Source organism: Juglans microcarpa x Juglans regia, chromosome 6S (genome assembly GCF_004785595.1).
Source record: "Juglans microcarpa x Juglans regia isolate MS1-56 chromosome 6S, Jm3101_v1.0, whole genome shotgun sequence".
Taxonomy (NCBI): domain Eukaryota; kingdom Viridiplantae; phylum Streptophyta; class Magnoliopsida; order Fagales; family Juglandaceae; genus Juglans; species Juglans microcarpa x Juglans regia.
This window is the reverse complement of record NC_054605.1, coordinates 12,380,663-12,396,161: the sequence shown is the minus strand read 5'-3', so window position 1 is coordinate 12,396,161 and position 15,499 is coordinate 12,380,663. Positions and strand designations below refer to the sequence as shown.

The 15,499-nt window shown below is 33.6% G+C and overlaps 1 protein-coding gene across 2 annotated transcripts; it reads right to left on the bottom strand.

The window, feature by feature from the left end:
• Positions 1-1,282: 1,282 nt before the first annotated feature.
• On the bottom strand, positions 1,283-7,028 carry LOC121236471. Of its 2 annotated transcripts, none has more exons than XM_041132904.1 (8): positions 6,387-7,028; positions 5,167-5,313; positions 4,827-4,925; positions 4,575-4,676; positions 4,336-4,455; positions 2,498-2,635; positions 2,027-2,347; positions 1,283-1,696 (listed from the first exon to the last, which is right to left on the bottom strand). In XM_041132904.1, the coding sequence occupies exons 1-8, from the start codon at positions 6,888-6,890 to the stop codon at positions 1,403-1,405; spliced, it is 1,725 nt and encodes a 574-aa protein (XP_040988838.1). In that variant the 5' UTR covers positions 6,891-7,028; the 3' UTR covers positions 1,283-1,402. The 2 variants fall into 2 exon arrangements, with proteins under 2 accessions (XP_040988838.1, XP_040988837.1); XM_041132903.1 differs by having other exon boundaries at positions 5,167-5,334; positions 6,387-7,018.
• Positions 7,029-15,499: the final 8,471 nt, after the last annotated feature.

Sequence of the window (15,499 nt, the reverse complement as noted above, 5' to 3'; positions counted from 1 at the left end):
ACTTAACATTTCCCGGCATCATTGTAAAACCAAATATCATTCTATGACTAGCGTTTTGTGAATTGTCTTTCCTGTTTTCATAATATATTTTGAAAATATTCTCATAAATATAATCTCTTTTTTTTAATCAATTTATATTTTGGTTTAACTTATAAATTTGGATTAATTTAAAATAGAACATAAGTATAGGACATTGTATATGTTGAGATATTACAAATATACAAAAATATAAAGATATCATTGATAGTTAGAGAAAAAATTTGAAATGAATAAAAAATATTAAAAAATATAATATTTAAATGATATAAAGAAAAATAAATAAACTGATATATGATGTATTGTAAAAGTCAGTATTAGGAGTGTAAATTTAAACCGGAAAACCGGTCCAGACCGAACTAGAACGGATGGTCCGGTTTTAAACTGATCCGGTCTGGAACTGGTTCCTATATTATGAAAACTGGCCGGATCCTGTCTGGTTTCGATTCCGTAGTTTCCGGGACCAGACCGGTTAGAAAAAAATATATATAAAAAAATTAATTTTATATATTATACAAAATATTTATATATATAATTACATATTAAATTTTTATATATAATATATATAATTATATATCATATATGAAATAATTTCATATTATAATTTATAAAATAAAAGTTTAATCTTAAAGATGAAAATTTAATTGATCATATGCTTTAAACATGATATATATATTAAATTATTAATAACATTTTATCATAAGAAGTTACACTTTATTACATGTTTTTACATTTTAAAAAAACCGGAAAACCGAACTAGACCAGAAACCAGTAAAACCGGAGGTACCGATTTAGGAAGGTAACCGGAGCGTAATCGATTTTGAAAAATACAAAACCGGTACATACCAGTTCGATCCTAGATTTTGTCCAAAACCAGACCGGATCGGACCGATTACACCCTTAGTCAGTATGTAAAATAGAAAAAGTAAATTTTGGTGATGTATTTTAAAGGATAAGATGAAGAAGCAATTGTAAATGCTCTTAAGAGGCTCTTAGACCAGATACTACTATTGTAGCCTATGCCCATCTGGATCTCCCCGCTTATTTCTTTTGCTAAAATAGAAGGAAAAATCAAAACGCAGTACCAAGGTAGCTTTGGAAATCATTTGCTACCATAATCACAAGCTGGAAACAGTGGCAAAATAAATGTAATAAAGCTCCAAAATCGGATGCTTTTTTATGAAAATGCTTTTCTTCTAGGCAAGAAAATGGGTAGGGGTTGTTTTAGTTACTAGAAGACACATGATGAATGTCTAAAGCTTCTTACCAGAAATAATAATAATAATAATAATAATAATAATAAATAAAACAAAGTATCTGTACAAAGTAGAATGTGGGGGAAAGAAAACTAGAAAGAAAGGCGTTATTATATCCAGGAAAACGTGCGATTACAAAGCAGAAGACCACCTGAATTGATTCTCTGAGTTTGGTTCAATCTTTCGAAGAGAAAATCTTCGTTGCTTTGGACCTTGAGATAATCATCCATGTCAAAGCATAATCCTTTCGATTCATTGGAACAAGATTGGCTACCATAACTACCAGGCCCTCCAGACTTACTCCATGCGTCTTCTCCTAGGTACATTGACGTGCCAGCAATAGGGCTCCAGCTCCCACGACTGCTCGCGGAACGATTACTTTGATTTTGTGCACTGGACACTTCCTATTAATGTGGTTCAAGGAAAAATGAGTCGAGTGAAAAAAAGGGAACAATGAATCACAGGGAAAAATTACAGTAAGCAGGACCGGCTACAGTTACTAAAAAAAAGAGAAATGATAGTTGCAATCATGAGTATACAAGCGTCGCACAATCACTTTAAAAAAAATCAATAAATACGGGACTCACATGAAAAAAAATAATAATAATTTATTAATAGTGGATCTCACTCTTTTCAAAACGATTACACGATATTTGCACACTCTACGATTGTATGTAGCACTCCTCCACCCCTCTCCATCCCAAAGGAATCACAACCGGGAAAAGAACGAGTACCTGAGTTGCATCCCATAAGCTGATTGGAGTTACGGGAGGCTCTGCCTTACTCTTGCATGATTGAGGAGTAGCATCATTACTAGCTTCCCAGGACAACCAAGGCAGAACGACCCCATCCATTTCAACGGGAAGAGGATTAGACGCTGCTGGACTTTGAAGAGTTTCCGGCTTTACCATTCCTCCTAAAGATGAGCTTGTATCGCTCCTTTCTCCATCAAGAGATGAAATGTCAGTATCCTCAACGTTAGAAATGAAGTCCTCAATATACTTCTCTGCCTCCTCAGTCAAACACTTTGACATCCTACTTCTGTCACTACTCCTCTGGCAAAAAACATAAAAACTAAAAAGTCAACTCGCTTTTACCCTCTGCAAAGGGGGAGAGTTATTTGGAAATAACCAAACTATTAGAGAGGTTTTACTGTAAATAAGGGTAAACCCAACAACCTGCAAGAGTGCAGGAAAAGAGGGTACCTTTCTGGCTTGTGAAGGTTTTTCCACAGCAGTTTTCTTTGGATCAGGAAGCAATTTGTTCACAATCTTAGACAGCTCCCGATCACGATGCTCCTCCAACACCATTTTGGCCAACAAATCCTTTTTACGCTTCTCTGACTGTGAATTCAAGTTAATTATTAGATCCATCACTTCAGCATTTTTTGCCAGTTAAAATGCACTTAAAAAGGGCTCTTTTCACATGGAAGGCAACTCATAATGCAGTGGGCCTATTTGCAAATTGCATCTGTTTAGCATTTAGAAAGTTGATAGAAAGATGTGCACTACCTTCTTGATTATGCCCACAGATGATCAATATACTGTTTGATGAGTACAATTTAATCCAACAATAAGAGGGAGTATATAGATTCTATACATGAAAGTATTTCCTAGTTAACAATAAGATAAACAGGATAAACAGCAAATCCAAAAAAATAAAGTATAGTCACTATATCCATCTACCAACATCCAAAAAGGAAAACGCAAATCCAGACTTAATTCTATCAGCAGAAAGCTCCTGCCCCTCAAACGTCTGCCTATTTACCTCCCTACACATAGTCCACAAGACAGAAACACATTCCAAATTTGTTCCTGTACAAACTAGGTTTCCTTTGCCAGCACTGAAGCAACTACTGATCTAGGTATAACCTATTGCATACCAAATGCCACGAAAACAAACCGACCATGACTCCATAGTAACTAAGCAACGAAGCAACAAATGATCGATGTTCTTATCCTTTCTCTTGTGTGCAAAACACCAGTCCACATTAATTGTCTTCAATATTAGAAGATTATGAACTATAAGAATTCCCCCCAGTGTGGGTATCCAAATAACAAAAACTACCTATGAAGATGCTGTCACATTCCAAATAGTCTTCCAAGTAAAATCCAAACTAGTAACTCCTCTAAAAGTCTTGGTATGAACAAACATAAAAAATAATTTCAACTCAATACACATTTGTCAACCATCCCAACACAAATCTGAAATGAATGCTGAATGCAGCAATTTAAAGAGACAGTTAGGGTCCATTTGGATACGTAGAATATCTCAGTATATCTGTGACTACTAGTGAAATGGCTTGATGTTTTATTGAGTTTTGGGAAAGGATAGAGAAAAAGCTTAATAAAAATATTATAAAGTTAAATTTTTTTTTTAAATATTATTTTCGTTTTAAAATTTGAAAAAGTAGTATTTTTTGTGTTTTGTTTAGAGTTTGGGAAAGTTGTAATGCTTAGGTGAAAAAGTTGAAGATTTGAAATTGAAAAATGTTTGGTGTTTGAGTGATGTTTGGGAAGAAAATATATGAGAATACTTGAGAATAGTTGTATTGTGAAACGGACCCTTAGCTGACTCTAACATCTGATCTTGTACTGTTTGCACAAATATAGAATTTCAATACTGCAACGCAAGTTTAGACAATTGTACAAATTAAGGCTTCGTTTGTTTTAAGAAAACATCTCATCTCATCATTACAATTTTCCCAACTTCCAATACAAAATAAAATAAACAATTCAACATTTTTCAAATTTCAAAACAAAAATAATATTAAAAAATATATTCTAACAATATTTTATTTAACTTTTTAACTTTAATCTCAACTCATCTCATCTCATCTCATCTGCGAAAACAAACGAACTCTAAAACATTCAACAAAACCAAATCTATGTCAAGAAATCAACAAGGAGTAATTTACTAAGATAAACCCACTCAAATACTCCCAAACAACAATCACTATGAATAGTAAAGCTCCTGCTGTGTGCATCTCGCATATTCAAGGATATCACAGAGTGAATTACCAGGACAAATAATTTGAAGTTACCTGCTCCAATACTGTTGAGTAGTTCTTTCTGATTGAAGAAACAGCCCGAAGAACATTGGAATTATTTGGTTGCAAGCAATCATCACTTCCTGAAAAAGATTCTTTCGTTTTAACTGCTGCCTGAGTAAGTTGCAAGGAGCACAAATTAGTTTCAGCAAACAGATCAAAGAATGAACCAAATTTTGCACATGTAGGATAAAGAACATCAATCTCCTCCACAGCATTTATTAATTACAGACTTGCTCAAGTTCCATTCTGATCCCCTCCACAGCATTTATAAGTTCTTCGCGCATTGCTGCATAAAATTCACCATTAATGTCATCCGAAGCAAGGCGCTCTACCTGATGAATGAAAAAGTTGACACATTAAATGATTGACATGAAAATATATAACTTTGTTCTCTTTGGTCTAGGTAAAATATAAAATTCAGGCAGTGGTTATTGCATAACCATCATTTTACACCTAACATAATTAAAAAAAAAAAAAAAAACCTTATTTTGGGCAGAAAATGTTCGCGTGGTCTTCTCAATACCACTTCTATTGGAATGAGCATCCTTTCCTTCATCATCAGTAAGGACAGAAGACTGGCTCTGAAAGTTAAAGAACATTGTTTAAATTCAGGTCAGTTATGAATACAAGTTCGATGAAAAAATCTTTAACAGAACTAAAGAGAACTTTAAACTTAAGGCAATTAAGGTATGTGCGAGCATTAGCTTGTCTCTGTCTGTGAGCTTACCTATTACAAAATCCCAAACTCAATGCTTTACAGATTTCAACAAAGATGAACAATAGTGATAAGGAATAAGCCATAAGAGAAGGAAAAGACTTTACAGAATAGCCATCGTGGGACTGCAAATCTTTTTGGCTAAAAGATCTTCTCAATACTTGTCTTTGATTTGAAACTGCCGGCCTATGGGGTAATGGCATTTTGTTGTTTGCATTACCAAAACTCTTCAGATTAGCACGATTTCTAGAATTCTGAGAATGATCTAGATCGCTCTGTTGTTTGGAAAAATATATACAACCATAAGCAAGATAAATATTTTCTCCAACTTCAATGCAGATAAGAAAAATTACATATTCTTGTTTAGGAAAACAATATGGTAAACTTAATCTCCACTAATAATAAAGCATGCTCCCTGATAGTATGCATCTATAAAACTCAACATTGGATACACTAAAAATGTTCTTACACAATTTACTAGGACAAAGCATGTGTAAACAGGATATATAAAACCTTTATCATTTTTCATAGAAAAGCATTCAAATTCAATCTCCTCCAGTCCTTGCAATGCTAGAATTCAACGGTAAAGTCTCATGAGTTACTGAAGAATATCATCTTATACAAACAAAAAACATTGTGGTAATCAAATTATCCAAGGTAGCCTCCTTATCTATAGGTATATTCATTCGACAAAAATACAGGAATTTGTAATTATATCAAGAGAGGAGGTCAAAGTTATCACTTCATAATATCCCAAATGAAACCTATAGGATATCATAAGAATGATAATCACAGTACTGCTACTAAGATATTTCAACACTACATACTCACACACACACACACACACACACATATATATATATATATGTATGTATATGTATATATCAAAGACACAACATTACATTTACCCCAGTTATTTGTGAGATAAACATTATACTTCATTATTTTTAAGTCCGTATGCTATCTCACTCGAAACTGAGTGCATACATTACATAAATGCGTATAAATCAGTATAAGAATTGAAAATTAAACCAAATAATTCAATTCGAGATGAGCATGCAATTAAAGACAACATCTTCAAGACTACACTCTATCCAGTGTAAAGTCCAAATCCTATTTCAAATTTTCAAACAAAGCCTAGTATATACGCTATATTGCCGAATGAATACGAAAATGAAAATTAAGTTAGCTTGTTCAAATTCCAAATAAGTGCGCAATGAAGCTAAGATCTTCGTTACAGGAAATAATGTCCGTTAAAATCAAATCGTTCAAGTTCAAATATAAAACTTGAAAAAGGATCAAAAGAAAATGCAAAGCGATATCTCACGTCGGAATCGCTAATCTGACAGCGAACAACCGAAACAGACCGTCGCCTCCTCGAATTACTTTCCGGAACTACCCTTCCCCCACTGGAGCTATTACACAAACTGCCCCTCCCATCTCCACCCATTTTCGAGCTCTGCCTTGACACCGACCTCCCTCGCCTCTGCGACGACGACGTACCGGAATCACTCAGTGGGACTGCCTCGGAGCTCCTCGAACCCGAGCGGCCTCGATCACCGGAGCCGAAGAACTCGATGGCGAGGTCGTCGAGGCTGATCTCAGGGAACCCCGAGCCCCTCACCGTGTTCACGAACTTTCCTCTAGGAGGCGGAACGTGGTATTCGAAATCATCGGCTGCCGTCTCCGGGAGCCGGCGCGAGAATCTGCTCAGGCTTCGAGAGCGGCGGTGAGATGAGCTCCGATCGGAGGATACTGAGTCGTCGGTGGATGATGAAGAGGCTCCTATCGGAGTTCTCTTCGTCGTGGACTTGAAAGCTGACGTCGCCATTTGAACACAGTCCTTAAATTTGATTCTTCCAGCGGAGAGAGAGAGAGACAGAGAGATTGAACTAATGTTCTGCAGAGGAAGATTGGCGGAGAGATCGATATCTTGTGGAAAATTTGAATAACGGAGCTGTTTGAGGGTAGAATAGAGAGGGAAGAGGGGATCGACTCAATTAGGTCTGAGTTTTCACAGGATATTACTAATTTGCCATTTGACCGTTAAGTGCATTTAGGGTGTTAATTAACTGAGAATCTTGTTGTTGTTTGCTGTAATTATTTAATTGATTGCCACGGCGTTGTGCCGTTCTTAATTAAAAACGGGGCGTTTTGTTTTGTTTCTCCGCCTCTATTGTCAAAATGTTGCCATTTGACGGTGGAAAGGGAAAACGAACGACCCTTTCAACGTTCAAGAATGGAGTGACGTTTTTCGTACATCTGGTTAAGCTCCGATCATTTGGGTTGGGATCTTTCTACTTGCAAGCATAAAGATAGAAGTGGTTTCGGTGGTGGTTTAAACGCTAAAGTCAATACTTTTTCTTGAAGAATTATAGGAGAATTGGAGAGTTTAAAGGGAGTTATTCGTACATGAGTTATTCGTACTTAAAGTTTGGCTTTTATACGAGCTATCGGAAAAATATCTCGTACACTGTGTCAGGGGTCAGCGTCAAGGCCACAGTTGTCAAAGTCATGGTCTTTTAATGCAGTGTGACGTTTAAGATAGCATCATTAATGTGACATGGCTTCCTGGATGGCATCTTGATGGTAGGCGATCGGTGCGATCACTTATCGTCTCTACCATCAGAAAATGGAGGGTTATCCATGTTCTTCATATTCTCCGTTTACTTGTCGGTGGAGATCTTTTAATAGTAGGTGTCATAAGAGAGTGTCAGAATCGGCGCATCCCGTTTGTCTCCCCTCGACTTGTTTCTTACATGGTATATTCCCTTTCTTTTAATACAATCTGTGGATCGGATTCTATTAGTGATTATTGAGCCATAAGAGATGAGCGACCTGGGCCGAGATGGGCTTCAGTATCTTGCCCAAGCCCAATCCAATGGGTCGGGAGGGGAATATTCCCTCTGGAATGGGCAATCAAATATACTTCCATTAGACTTTATAGGCCCTCTCAATACTCTTAATTAAAACATTGTTATTTCTTAAAGCATTATTGTCGCGATTGATGACCAATCTGGCGGCTACTAAAACATTGGTATAGAGTAGTGTAGAGGTCAAATTTTATATTTTATATTTTAAATCGAATTATACCACGTCAATAGTATATTGTCTAGAGATTTTAAAATAGCATTACTCATACAAAAAATATTATGAGCAAATGGCTCACTTACAATTCCCATAAACTCTTTTAAATGGTAGTTCGTGATTAAGGAAGTATTTTTTAATATTTTTTTTTTATTTTATGATTAAGGAAGTGTTTTTTAATAATATTCTAAATTTATTTTATTTTTTTTAAATATTTAAAAATATTAAAAAAAATTTATAAAAAATAATTGAAAAAAAAACATAAAAAAACACATACTAAAGCCAACGGTAGCTCCAACAGGTGCCACCAGCGATGGCTCTAGCATTACTCAATTATAAAAGAGTGGTGAGAATATCTATATTTAAAATCATTTAGATTTCTTATTCAAATATTTAGTTTTATTCTCTTTTGGAAGCTTTATTTTTAAACTATCGCTATTAAAAAACATACATCAAAATATGACAACTTCCAATGAATATATTTTTACATTATTCATATTTTTCTAAAATATTTTGCATATCTTTATGAAACATTTTAAGCATTTTTCTGGAACATTAGCTATAGCAAAAAGAGGCCATCTGCTGCCTAATAATAAAAAAGAGGCCAAGTCATTTATATAACGTGACTATCGGTACAAAAGTATGCTACAGGTTCAAAATTATATATTAAATAGACATAAGAATTAACATAATTATAATTGAGAAATCCATGAAACTTCTTTATAGCTTTATTTTTTTGGAATATGAAGCAATAAAACAAAAGTGAGATATGGATAGTGAGTTGAGTTGAAATAAGATTTGAAAGTTAAATAAAATATTATTAGAATATAGTTTTTTAATATTATTTTTGTTTTGAGATTTTAAAAAATTGAATTGTATATTAAATTTTATTTGAAAGTTTAGAAAAGTTGTAATAATTAGATGAGATGAAATGAGATGAGTTGAAATCAATTTTGAATCCAAACAACCCTAAGAAATACAAGAAGCAAAATGATTAGGTTGTGTTTGGTTCAACAATCAAATTCAATTTATTTCAACTCATTTCAAATTAATCATTGATATGACCAACTACTTTTTAAAATTTCTATAAAAAAATTAAACTCTTCTCAACCTACTTCATATATTTTAATATAAAAGATTAAACTCATTTCAATTTTAAAAAGTTATACTCATATTAATGGGATTCAAAAATATTAATCTTTACAACTCAATTCAATTTATATTAATATCCAAACGTAGCATTCGCGAGAGAAGAAAGGAAAAATTCATAAAAGTTTTGTACTCTTCGTTAGTATTCACGTGAATAGTAATCAAAAGTACAAAAACTTTTGCTACACCCGTGAATTCTTCCATAATTATCCTGCGTCTGTATCAAAACTTGGGACTCGTTTATACAGTAGGATGAAATTAGATCATTTATAAATAATAATAAAATAATTTATAAATAGTAAAAAAATAATTTGAATTAATATATTTTATGAAGTATTAGAAAATGAGAGAGAAATATTTAATAAAAATATTATAAAGTTAAAATATTATATAATATTATTTTTATTTTAGATTTAAAAAAATTGAATTGATTTTTATATTTCATCAAAGTTTAAAAAAATATAATGATTATATGAAAAAATTGTATATTTAAAATTAAAAAATATTTATGTTTATGATGTTTGGATATTGAGATTAGATGAATTGATAGGATTTTACTATCCAAATCAGGCTTCATACAAGAAACCAAAATTTAGAGATCGTCGATCATTCAAAAGACTTGGGGTAAATTTGGATGTTGAGCTGAGTTGAGTTTTTTATTAATAGTTAGTAGTTGAAATGGTGGAGTGAATTCTATGAGATCCACTTAAGATGAGTTTAGATATATTTAGATGTTAAGATGAGTTTATATGTATATATGAAAAGTTGAAAAAGGTTGTGGGTCCCATATATAAAAATATGTTGAGTTGAAAAATATTGTAAATCTCATGTGTAAAGAAGTTTTGAATTGAGATGAGTTTAGTAATTTGAGAGTTTAGTGTTTGGAGGTTAGAAAAAATCAAAATCTGAACCGAATTTAGCTGAATTAAGTGCAATGTAACAACCAAACGAGTCATTAGCAAGTGCACTATGAAAACAAAACTGAATAAGAGAACAACAACCAACATTAGAAGGAATAATGCCATTGGCATTGGGTAAAGGAGAGAAGCTTGGAACTTACCATTAGATTTCTTCTCTCTCAAGCAATCTTGTTGATTGGTAAAAGAGGGATCGAGAGTGAGTATTAGATGTGTTTGATTATTGAATCAAACTCAACTCATTTTAAATTAATCATTGATGAGAATCATGAGACCCACTACTTTTCTAACTTTCTACAAAAAATTAAACACATCTCAATTTACTTCATATATTTCAACCTAAAAAGCTAAACTCATCTCAACTTAAAAAAAATTAAACTCATTTCAATAGGACCTACAAAATATTATTATTTACAACTTAACTCAACTTATCTCAACATCCAAACGTAATCTAAAAAAGGAAGGATCGGAGAAGAGCGCATGAGAAAGAGAGAGGAGAAGCATGAAAATGGTCTGAAAAAACAAACGAGGGGAAAATAATTGTTTGGGTATTCGGCTAGCCAATTATATTAAGCGAATTAATGATAGATATAGTCATTAGTTATACAAATTTTGCGCATTCCTTTTAAAAATAAGTAAAATTTACTATTAAAAAATTAATTTTTTTATATAAATCTAATATTTATTTTTTTTTAAAAGAATATACGATGCCTGTACTATAAGTATTCTATTAACAACTGTATAGCTGGTGAGGCCATTATTATGTGATTTTTAAGACCTTATTTATTTTCACAATTATTACAACTTTTTAAATTTTCTAAACAATTATTTTCCTTGTTGGTTTAAAAAGAAACCAGAAAGGAAATCGGTTGAACTCATGTCACCACTGTTGAACCTCATCTCCAAGATACAAACGAACCATCATCTCTTAGATTCTCCCTCATCTCCCTGAACCACGACCCATCTCTCTCTTGTCATCCTCTCAACATTTCATTTCTCCGAATTACACTCTCCCTCATCTCCCTGAATCACACGAACATTGCAATATTTTGTTTGTTTTTATAGATAAAATGAGATGAGATGAGATGCAAGTTAAAAGTTGAATAAAAAATTATTATAATATATTTTTTTAATATTATTTTTATTTTAAAACTTGAAATAGTTTAATTGTTTATTTTATTTTGTGTGAAAATTTAAAAAAATTATAATGATTAAATAAGATGAAATGAAAATGATTGTAAATTGAAAATGATATTATTTTTATTTTGAAACTTGAAATGGTTGAATTGTTTGTTTTATTTTGTGTGAAAGTTTAAAAAAATTATAATGATTAGATAAGATAAAATGAAAATGATTGTAAAAATAACGAGACCTAAAAGAAAAGCAACACATAGTTCAATATATACAAATTAGCCAATTTTAATTGGTAAAACTAGAAAATGTTTGACAAAGCAACTCTACTCTGCTACTAAAAGTTAAGGTCTCGTTTGTTTTTGTAGATGATGAGATGAGATGAGTTGAATTAAAATAAAAGTTAAAAATTGAATAAAATATTGTTATAATATATTTTTTTAATATTATTTTTGTTTTGAAATTTGAAAAAATTGAATTTTTTATTTTATTTTGTTTTGAAATTTGAAAAAAATTGTAATGATTAAATGAAATAAGATGAGATGAGATGAAAAATTTTGTAAAAATTTTATCTTCTCCCATATACTGCCTTTTACTTCTCTGTTTCATAATCTTGAATTTTAGGTTAATTGTCTTTGAAAACCTAAATTACAATTTTTTTTTTTTTTTTGTCTAGATAATTTAATAGCAAAATGAAAAACTGAGCCCATTAACCTTCTAGATGTAACTCTGTAAAAATGCCCACAGATTGCTAGGCTTATATATTGCCATATATATAAACTTTACAGATTACAATATACAATGAAAGAATGAACAGCTAAGGAAAATACACATATAATGGAAACTAACGAAAACTAACATAAATACAACTAAGAGAACACGGGAGGGAAAGAAGGAAACAGATCAATCCATTTAGTGTATTGCATTATGGAGAAGATTGATGGAGAGATTCAAGGCGTAAATATGGAATGTTATCCCTATCATTCCCCCTCAAGGTCAAGTCGGTATTGGATTGATGCAGAGCTTGTCTCGATTGTGTATCCGTGGACTACATAGTGACTTTGTGAAAACATCTACAACTTGTTCTTGACCAGGAATATGTGCAAGATGAATGAGACCATTTGCGACCTTCTCAAGAACAAAATGTATGTCAATCTCGATATGCTTTGTTCGTTGATAAAAAATTGGATTTCGAGCCATGCTAATTGCACTAATATTGTTTTGAGTATAGTGTAGGTGCTGAGAGTTTATATCCCAAGTGCTTTAATAAATTCATAAACCATAGTATTTCTGCAGTTGTTGAAGCTAGACTTTGATACTCTGCTTCGGCAGTCAAGCGAGCAACGATGGTTTGCTTCTTGGCTCCCCCATGACAGCAAGTTGGATCCCATGTAAATTGAAAAACCTGATGTCGAGCGTCTGTCATCTATTGACCCATCCCAATCGGCATCACAGTAACCTTGAAGAGCAGATAGTGGTGATTTGGTGAAGTGAAGACTAAGATGAATTGTTCCCTTGAGATATCTAAAGATTCTTTTAACAGCTTGAGGTGCCTGCATAAACTGACAAACAAAGTTAATAGCAAAGGCCACATCAGGCCTTGTTAAGGTGAGATACTGAAGGGTTCCCACCATCTGTCAATAGGATGTAGGATTATCTAGAAGGGTTCCTTCTTGAGCCGAAAGTTTTTGTCTAGAAGCCAGTGGTGTTGACATTGGTTTTACTCCATCTAGACCGAACCTTTACAGTAGGGATAAAAGATATCTGAACTGATGTAAGAATAAATCCTCAATAGTACGATGCAGTTGGACCTCAAGAAAATAATGTAAATTGTCGAGATCCTTCATGTGGAAAGCAAGTGACAAAGTTTGAATGATTGCAGCCATGGAAGAAGAGGAACTTCTGGTGAGGATTATATCATCCACATAGATCAGGAGCATGAGTACTTTAGATTGATCATTCCGAAAAAATAATAAATTATCATATGGACACCTTTGAAAACCTAATTGCATAAGATAATTGCTAAATTTGAGGTACCATGCACGAGGGGCTTGTTTAAGCCCATACAAAGCCTTGTGCAATTTACAAACATATTTGAGATGTTGAGGATTGACAAATCCTTGTGGTTGAGTTAAGTACACCGTTTCTTGCAACTCGCCATGTAGAAAAGCGTTGCTAAAGTCGAGTTGTTTGAGAGGCCACCCTTAAGATAAAGCCAAATGAAGAATGAGTTGGATAGTGGCAGGTCTATCAACAAGACTAAATGTTTCATCATAGTCCAGACCTTGAAGTTGTGTAAAACCTCGAGCTACAAGTCTGGCTTTGTAGCGATCTACAGAACCATCAGCTTTTGTTTTAACCTTAAAAACTCATTTGCTTGTAACTAAATTTAGGGTTTGGAGATGGGGGTACTAGACTCCAAGTTTTATTTTCATGGAGGGCATCAATCTCGGACTGCATTGCCTGTTGCCATTTTGGATCTCTTTCGACTTGTCTAAAAGTTTTGGGCTCCACATGTGTGGTTGCTAAATCAATGGCAAAACAAACTGGAACTGGATGCCGGGTGGAAAAATAAGTTTTTGGCCTTCTCGTACCATCTTGGGTACGTGTGATCATTGGTGAATACAGGTCCAGGTTCAGAAGCAGGTGGTATATCAGGTTCAAGGGAGTCATGAGGTGATGCTTCTGTAGGCAATGTAGTAGACTCAAGAATTTGTCTTGTGGGTTTAATAGTTGGTGCCGAGGATTCAGTCGATGGCCCTTGGATGAGAACTTTGGGAAATGGACGATTTATAAACCAGTTTGGTTTCTGAGGGATAGGAACCTACTCAGAAAAAAGGAATTTTTCCTCATTGAAAACCACATGTCTAGAAATATAGATGCGTCCCATGACTAAATCCATGCACTTATACCCCTTATACTGAGATGTGTATCCAAGAAAAATACAAGGAGTGGACTTAAACTGAAGTTTGGTCCGACGAAATGGAGTGAGAAGAGGATAACACATGCAACCAAAGACTCGTAGTGAATCATACGATGGAGGGGATTTAAAAACTAATTGATAAGGAGTAGTGCCATGAAGGACTGAAGTTGGCAACCTATTAATAGGGAAAACTGTTGTGTTAAAGGCTGCAGACCAAAATTTTGTAGGAGTTGAAGAGTAATTCATGAGCGCAAGAGCAGTCTCAACTATATAGCGATGACGCCGTTCAGCTAGATCGTTTTGCTCGAGAGTGCCAAGACAAGAAAATTTTTTAAGAATACCATGAGATGCAAAGTAATTCTTTAAATTATGATTGACAAATTCTCCACCACCATCACTTTGAATGCATTTGATAGTAGTATTAAATTGTTTTTCAACCATCTCAATTAATTTTGGAAATATGGTAATAACATTGGATTTACGTTCTAAATGGAATAGCCATATATATCAAGAAAATTCATCGATTATTACTAGATAATAACGATAGCCATCAAATGACGGTATAGGACCCGGCTCCCATACATCAGTGTGAAGAGTGTGAAGAAATATGGGAACATGAGAGCTACAATTTTGAAAAGGTAATTTAGAAGACTTTCCCATAACACAACTTTCACAAAATTCCACTTGTTTATTTGTAATAGAAAGATATGGAAACAAAGTATGAAGAGTTCTAATGTTGGGATGTTCAAGCCGAGAATGCCATGTTTTTCTGGGGACTTTATTGGTGAGGAGAGCCATTGGACTGATATGTGTAATGGATGAGGACAAGGGGTATAAGCCATCATGCACGGGTCCTTTAAGCATCACTTGATTCTTTCGCAGGTCCTTGATAAAAAATCCCCAAGGATAAAACATAAAATAACATTGATTGTCAGTGGTAAACTTTGAAATTGAAAGAAGCTTCTTTCATAAAGTTGGCACAATCAGAGTATTTTTCAATTGCATTGAGGTATTAGGAAGAGTAAAGTTGGCAGTTTCAGATATAGGTAAATTAGACCCATTTCCAACCATTACTTATTAGTTCCTATGTATGGGGTAATACCTTGAGCTTCATTTGTTGTTGGGGCCATGGGATGGTTTGCTCTAGTGTCTGAGATCCATGATTCATCAACATGATCACTAGTTTGAATAACAAGGAAGGCGTGGTACTGATCAGCCTCTTCATCTGAGGCA